This window comes from Triticum aestivum, chromosome 3D (assembly GCF_018294505.1).
Source record: "Triticum aestivum cultivar Chinese Spring chromosome 3D, IWGSC CS RefSeq v2.1, whole genome shotgun sequence".
In the NCBI taxonomy this organism is placed as follows: domain Eukaryota; kingdom Viridiplantae; phylum Streptophyta; class Magnoliopsida; order Poales; family Poaceae; genus Triticum; species Triticum aestivum.
Genome location: NC_057802.1, coordinates 488,995,795 through 489,003,931, shown reverse-complemented (window position 1 = coordinate 489,003,931; position 8,137 = coordinate 488,995,795). Strand labels below are relative to the sequence as shown.

The 8,137-nt window shown below is 43.6% G+C and overlaps 1 protein-coding gene across 1 annotated transcript; it reads right to left on the bottom strand.

Annotated features, from left to right (window-relative positions):
• Positions 1-259: 259 nt before the first annotated feature.
• On the bottom strand, positions 260-6,878 carry LOC123079906 (phospholipase ABHD3). The gene is made up of 14 exons (XM_044502737.1): positions 6,378-6,878; positions 6,052-6,141; positions 5,284-5,351; positions 5,131-5,213; positions 4,903-4,992; positions 4,483-4,605; positions 3,865-3,942; positions 3,257-3,342; positions 2,550-2,598; positions 2,220-2,276; positions 1,905-2,035; positions 1,397-1,480; positions 1,242-1,308; positions 260-886 (listed from the first exon to the last, which is right to left on the bottom strand). Exons 1-14 carry the CDS (start codon positions 6,632-6,634, stop codon positions 425-427), a joined length of 1,725 nt encoding a protein of 574 aa, XP_044358672.1. The 5' UTR covers positions 6,635-6,878; the 3' UTR covers positions 260-424.
• Between the last annotated feature and the right edge of the window lie 1,259 nt (positions 6,879-8,137).

Sequence of the window (8,137 nt, the reverse complement as noted above, 5' to 3'; positions counted from 1 at the left end):
CACGTCAAGGGGAGGATACGTCAATGTCAGCCATTGTCCCTTTTGTTGACACTTGACAATGTTAACCACCTACGGAAACCACCATTTTCCCGTTTTCCCATTCTCACTTTCTTGGATTAAAGAAGACAGAAGCCCTCCACACCAGCCACTTGTCTCTTAACAAGTGCACGGAGAGGGGACCGACAAGACAAACTCAGCCTTTTCTCTTCCATGGTAGTAACACAGATGCAGGTTGGTGCGAGATAGCAACACGACGATATGGAAGCATCTTATCGGCATAAAATTGCCTAAACACGTATAGCTGAAGACAGGTGCATGTATGACACCGTTATTATTCCGACCACTGCACCAAGGCGTGCATACAGACCATGATGCAAAAGGAATAAATACTATGCGCACAGTTTACTTATCTGCTGTACCATGATTACTTAGCGGACAGAGGATGCCTCGACTTCTTCCTGAAGAGCATGAAAGCCAGGGAGCCAAGCAGCGGCCACGACGTTACCAAGGCTACGTACGCGAGGAGCCAGACTGACCTCCCTTGGTACCGAGCGAGCTTGTTTACGGATCTCTTGACGGGAGCCATGGCGTCGCGGATCTTATCAGCGTAGCGTTCCTCCCCTTGCTGCTTTGTGGACCCTGCAGCTGCAGGGCTTTGAGCGGGCATTGCATCTCCATCAGTGCCGCTTCTGTTCTCCACTTCCTTGGCTTCTTCATCTTCTTGCGTGCTGTTCACCGTGGCATTCGGCTTCAGATCATCGCTGATCTGGCTAGAAGGGGGGCCATCGTTTCCGACCGGAGCTATCATTCCGTCTCCAAGGATGTTGACGTACGGGCTCTTGTCAATGGACGACTCCAGTGAAGAATGCAGAACATGTTCTTCCGCCTGCATTCAGTTACGGCATGAACAAACCAAAGTAAAGACTATACCAAAATTGGGTGCGCAGCAAGATCATAAAATGAGCTCAGTTCACTTGGAGCCCCCATTTTTTTCAAAGTTTCCAAAGCACATTTTGGTGTTCCAAAAGAAATCTGTTTTTTCCTCTTCTTTTTTTGCACAAGTACATATAGATTTAACTGTTTTACATATATGTAGATCACATCTTTATGTATTTTCAAAATTTTCCTGAAACTTTAGAATATATTTTTCATATAAAAAATAATTCAGGCTCCAATGGACCCAGGAGGCAAAACACTGCACTAAGGCGGTTTTATCCATGAACCATGATATAGTGACACACCTTTTGTTGATGCATGTACGAGCTGTCATGCAGAGCACATAGGAACTCAGACACAGCTCCGACCCACCTACAAAGTATATCAATTAAATCATGCAATAAAAATACAACCCACATGGATATACTAGACATTTTCAGATTTAGTACGATCACCATACCATAGTTTTCCAGCAGTTAGTCCTTGAAAAAATGCAAGATGGCCGCCATTCTGAGTAGTTGCCAAAACAATGTTCTTGTTCGCTCTAAATCAAATCAAGATGCTTCCAGTGAGTACATACTAGCAATCATGTGCGTGAAATGGACATTTTCAAAGTATACATCCTGTGAAATATAAAATGACATGCGAGCAAGAGAAGCAGCAGGGTATGTGAATCAAACATAAGGAATGTATGCGAGCAAGAGAAGCAGCAGGGTATGTGAATCAAACATAAGGAATGTGATGGAATAGAAATATATACAGAGAAATTTGTTAAGAAGTTAAGAGAGCTAAATGTGCAATTAAGAGGATAATTAGCGTATGTGTTTGAGCTTATTTTCTCATCCATTGGATCAATTCCTTATGTATGCTCTGGATTGATTGGATCAAACTCAAAAGAACTCATGCTTTAACATTGGTATAGAAAATATAAATTTCAGGAGAATGCTTTTTACAAGGAAAAAAATCACCTGCATTCGTCCCAAGGAATTGCCTCTCTTGTGCAAAGGGGGTCATCCAAAGCACTTATACAAAGCAAGGGAACTGACACATTACCAACAAAACTAGCACTGCTGCACCGGCGGTAGTAGGTATCCACAGTCTGAGAAATAAAAAATATTACGTGAGTAATGAGATTCTCCCATTATTCAACAGCAAGCAGTTCTTGATCTTATAATCATAGAGCAGTGGGCATGTGATGTAAGCAACAGGAAGAGCAAGACATCTGATTGATGACAGAAACAGGTAATGAGCAAAGCTAGGCAACTGGCGTGTTAGGAAGGTACCTCATATTTTGCAACAATGCAAGTGGCATGGTGGTCAAACTCCCGGATAGAGCGTGACTGAAAATAGAAAGAAAAAAAATGAATATCACACAAGTCATGAGTAACCCCTCAAAATGAACTCTCCCAGTTATGAAGTAGCAAAGTAGTCAAACTGTTGGCAGCTTGAATTTAAAGTAGAGAAGTAGCTAATTATAAAACGGTACACGCCAACAAATCGGCGTTCTGGCTCCACAAAGTGAAAGTGTCCAAATTAACAGAAAGACAGTTTCAATACAAATCCCACAGATTTATTCAGTGCCTGAAACAATTTTGCAGCAGAGTGAGTCAAACCTTTTTAATACCCTCCCAATTTGCAAGGCGAGCCAAGACAGGTTGATGTCTGCAAAAGGGGAAAACGTAAGCAATCTAAGAAAGGGCCCTCTTGCTCAACAGCCATCATATAATCGATTACAAGTTTTAGTGCCATGAACTACAACTTGGATCTTTTGTCATTATTCCTGTCACTACTGTGCAAAGGGTACTATCATAGTGAGATCAGATCAGAAGTGAAGTATGGACAATAGACTTGTACCCAGTGCCTCTTGCAACCAAAAAGTGGAAAATATAGAGCATTTCTAGGTTCTGTTCTAGCTCCAGACTGCTAGCGGAACCAATACACTTGCATAGACATTATTTTATTTTCGGCAAAGCTGCAGAGATTATTGGATAATGGGAACATATCACGCATTTGCTCAAACCTGTACAAAATATAGTTTTTCCCCTTGTGCAGACATGTATTTCCAAGCTGTAAAAGAATTAGAACTACAAAAAATGGCATCACTGAACTAGGGTTACATAGACAAAGTTTATCTTCTGTCCTCAAGTGAGACTTTAATTTATTTAAAAAAACTAAATTTAGGTTTAATATATACACATAGTAGGAATCTACAGGAGAGTATAGCAGTAGCACCAAAACCAAAACAGTAAGAATGACGTCAAAACTGGAGATTCGGTAAAAAGAGTCATGTAAAAATGCTTACTAAGGACCGGATACTTACAGCTTTGCATAGCCCTTTAGACCAAACGCAAGGGCTTTGTCATAAAACCGTTGCACAAGCTTACGGGAAATAAATCTGTCACATACCTACAAAATTGAAGTTAAATGACAAAATACAATGATTCTAGTGCTGAATTGGTGTTGCACGATACAATGATGCTAAGTGCTGATTTGGTGTTGCTCTGTGGAAGCAATTGGGTAAACTTGGTAGTACAGAAGAGAACCCTTGCCATTCTATCGAAATGATTTCGTTATGACTCAAAAGAGGAGGTTAAGAATTGATAACTCTGTAATAGTAAAGCATAAGCAAAATTTGATACTTAGATTTACTGCTGCGGCCTCCCCTAACAGTTTTCGTAAACAAGAAAAAAGCAAAAGCACTTCCAGAAATCTCCCAAGATGCCATCCTAACCCTAAGTTACCAATAAATCAAAACATAGGAAAGATTGTTCATAGGTTCTTTGAGCAGCGAATCTCTTTATTCATGACAAATAGATTCTTCTCAGGAAGGTGGTGTCAAACTAAGTTCAAAATTAGTGAGAGTTGCAGTAAATTGCATATGCAGTTATAAGTAATATGTACTACAGTTAATCAGGTCCAGCAACTAACCACCAGATCCCATGGAGAACAAATAGATGCAGCACCAGCCAGAGGAGTACTCTCACCTTCTTCTCCAAGGTACTTGACCTGGGCAAAGATGTGTATTCAATATACATTGTCAGTACATCAATCAAGATTGCTCTTAGATCCAGTGACATACTTTAGCATTTATTAAGATAATAAGCAAGAGCAGCACGGGAGTTAGTGAACACACAATAGTAGAAATCCACATTATCTAAATGCTAGATCTGACAAGGATTGCCAAATGATCCTTACGGGGGTTTTGGCGAGAGAATTTTTTTTTTCTCGAATATGCACGAGTGTGCGTACTATGTATTAAAGGAGAGAAGCGAGAGAGAAAATTATGTGTGTATAATTTTTCTTCAAAAAACTACTTAGTTTAACATCATATGTGGAGGGAAGACTTAATAGAATAGCTGGTTTCAGACACTTCCTGGATGGTACAGTCTGGTTTCTTACGTAGTATGTAAAGAAGTTATAGTTTTAAAACTAAATCAAAGTCAAATACAAAGGTCCAAGTGGTCTTAGTAGACTAAGCAACTAACAACTATTCAATCGTCACTTGTGGTAGAAAATAAAAGGCAAGTTTAGACAAAGATAACATACCAGGATATTGGCACCTATGCTTGTACCAACACAGAACATCGGAGCCTTTGGATACTTGCGATGGAGATAATTAATAACTTCTCGGACATCCTCTGTCCATCCACCATTGTAGAGGCAATCTGACTGTCAGGCAAATAAAATTTATGGGGTGAGTGATGGTGAATGACCAAATGAATTCATTCAGTGCACATCAAACTTCTTTCTGCAGTCTATAAGTATGACTTCCGGCATGTTCTATGGTCATTTTAAGGTAACCAGGCTTATAGCTCAAGTAACAGGCATAAATCTTCTTGACAATTTACAGGTGACAAGCGAACTCCAAACAGTAATCAAGAATTTGTAAGTTTGCAGCAAAGTAACAGGGAGATTGCGGAGTGAAATATCAATAATTGGAAATGTAAATTATATAACTGAACTTACTGTAATGGACACACCACCAAGACCCCTGTGGTTACTTACAACAACATTCCACCCTTTTCTCGCCATGGAATGAACCAAGTGTTTTGCATACTGCAATAGCCAACTAAATCTTTAGAATGGTTACTAAATATAGTAATAAGTTATTTAATCATGGAACCCAGAGCTCTTCAAATATGCAACACAGGTATAACTGTATAAGCCAACATCAGAAAAAGGTTAGAGACTAACAGCAGCATCAGAATCACTGGTTAATCCAGGGACGACAACTAAAAGGGGTGTTGAAGAATCTTTTGAAATGATCTCATCTGCATCTGCCAAGCTAAAAATGTCAGACACCACCATATTTGATATATACAATTCCACAATATGTGAGCCCCATACCCTCCAAATCAAAGGCCAGCAGCCAATCCAAAGCAATGGTTCCACCATCACGAACTGTGTATAGTTGCCTGCAGTATAGAGCATATAATCGGTCCATTGTCAACCAAAAAAGTAAGAAAAGTGATTCTTGTGCTCCTCCAAAATCAAGAAGAAGGCATACATCATGAACAAAAAGAGTTAATGCATTGATCTTTATCACATTGAAGAGCAATAACAGCAGCCACAAAGAAATGATACATAGCCAAATTAAATCACATGAGTTGACTGTTTTGCGTTCACAGAACCAGTAACTACAGTCCAGCGTGTAGTTAGATTTGTGATACAGTAGCAGAATAATTGCCAGTGCAGACTGTACTAAAATTAAGGAGAAGCTTGTCCAACATCGTCTGAGATGGTTTGGGCATATTCAGCGCAGGCCTCCAGAAGCTCCAGTGCATAGCGGACGGCTAAAGCGTGCGGAGAATGTCAAGAGAGGGCGGGGTAGACCGAATTTGACATGGGAGGAGTCCGTTAAGAGAGACCTGAAGGATTGGAGTATCACCAAAGAGCTAGCTATGGACAGGGGTGCGTGGAAGCTTGCTATCCATGTGCCAGAGCCATGAGTTGGTTGCGGGATCTTATGGGTTTCACCTCTAGCCTACCCCAACTTGTTTGGGACTAAAGGCTTTGTTGTTGTTGTTGTTGTTGGACACTATAATCGGATAGTTTGCAATGTTCAAGAGTACAATGCACTTGTGCTCACTAATCTGTAAAAGGATCTAGCCTAACCTCTTGTAGGTGAAGGACGGCGGTCTCCCGTGGATTCCCAGGAACAATGTCTGCAAATGCGGGCTCGCAAGCCAAGGCGTCGCCAGGTACCTGCATCCATCGTCATAACACAAACACAGTCAATCTCAAGCAGCCATGACGAAATGCAGAAGTCGCCGGAAAGGACAGTCAGTCGGACCAATGCAGCTTTGACCACGAATTGCAGCGGCCGAGCGATTAAACTGAAAACCCCAGGCAGCGTTTAATTTAATTATTATTTCTGAATTCTGACGCGACAGAGAAAATTCGCCGATCAGGCCCAGGGCCCGGCGGCCATGCGTGTGTACCTGCCGTGGAGGGAGCGGCACTTGGAGGCGACGCAGTGGTAGATCTCGGAGGCGGGGTGGAAGGTGAGCTCGACGCGGCGGCCGCGGAGGCCGCGGAGGAGGTCGCCGATGACGTGGAGCTCCACGAACCGGTACGCGAGGACCGACACGGCGACGAGGGCCGCGAGCGCGTAGTGCTCCGCGGGGACCAGCGCCGCCGCGCGGCGCAGCAGCTCGCCGGCCGACTCGCCGGCGGCGGCCGCGGCCGCGGCCGCCATTGCGGGACGCGGGGGTCGAGGGGATCGGACGAGACGAGGCCGCGGCTGCGTGGAGGCCGGAGGGAGGGAGGGAGGGAGCGAGCGAGAGTGGGAGCGGTAGTATATTATGAAGGTTGTTTGAGCGGCGGAGGCCGCGACCCGCACGATGATGGACGGAGATGCCCCGCGAGCCGTCCGGGCCAAGGCGGAGGACGAGAGCGAGAGAGACGTCGCCTCTGGTCGCTTTTAGGCAAACCGCCAGGACACGAGGCCCCTTCCTCGCGGGTCCCGATTTTGGGTGGAGGCTGGCATTATCGTACCGTCACGAGCTACTACCAAGAAAGGTGCCGTTGAACAACCGCACGGACGTACGTACCTGTCACGATAAAGAGGAGCTCATGATCTTTCTCCCGCTTAGGAATGATCTCCAAGTCATGTCCTCTTTGCTCTAGATTCCTTACTTTTAAAACTTGTTAGCCTAGATACCATGAACACGACCATTTTAACTACATGCATTTGGGTAGAAACGGTATAAGCTGATGATTAGAGGCATTGGGGACGCTACGTCCTCGACCTATTCTCGAACTTTAGTCTCAAATGCATGTAGAAAGGTTGTGGCTTAACCCCTCAAAAGAAATGTGTGGCTTAAGCCTCCAAGGACGTTGTCAAGATCAATGTTGTTGAGGCATTTTATGTGGATTCACGTGATAGGTGCGGAGAATTCGAGTGATAGCGCAACTGGGGTAGAGGATTCGGGTGACGATACATTAGATGCGGTCATGTCTGACGATGATCATATTTACATATAGTTGCTAGAAAGTGGGTGGAGTGGTAATCAACCTGACTTCGTTGTGAGTGAGCGATCTTACAATTGTCTAATAAAAATTGTTTGACTTTAAAGAAAAGGTATTTAGGAAGATGCCATAAATGGCTGGATCAATGATCAACCTGGCTTCAGTGATCCTGACTATGAGAGTGCCCCGAACGCAGAGGACTATAGCGACATGTCACCTCTTGTTGTTTTCTAGTTTCGCCCTCGTGTGAGTTGCTCAATCGTTATTCTTGTTACATAGTCCCGTTGTTCAATCAATATTCTTGTTGCATAGCCTAGATTCTAGTCTCCTGATGGCTTGCCCGAAACTTATGCCATCTTGTCGGAGGACTATAGCGATATCATCTCCTCTTGTCACTTTCAGGCAAACCGTCATGACATGAGACTCCTTTCTTGTGGGTCTCAACTTTGGACAGAGACTGGCATCTTCGTACTATCATGAGTTACCAAGAAAGCTGCGGTTGAACAACCGCACGAGCGCGCTTGTCATGATTTTTTTCTTGTTTTGTGTGTCTTGAAGGGTATAAGATTTTCTTTTCTTTTTCTCGGTGAAGAGGAGCTTATGATCTTTCTCCCACTTAGGCCTTGTTCATGTAATACCATCCCCGCCGTTCCCAGTGGGTTTTGCCTCGGCGGGGGTTGGATCCGGTCTGGCTGCCTTTGGTTAAACCCGACTAGGATTAAACCCCTCC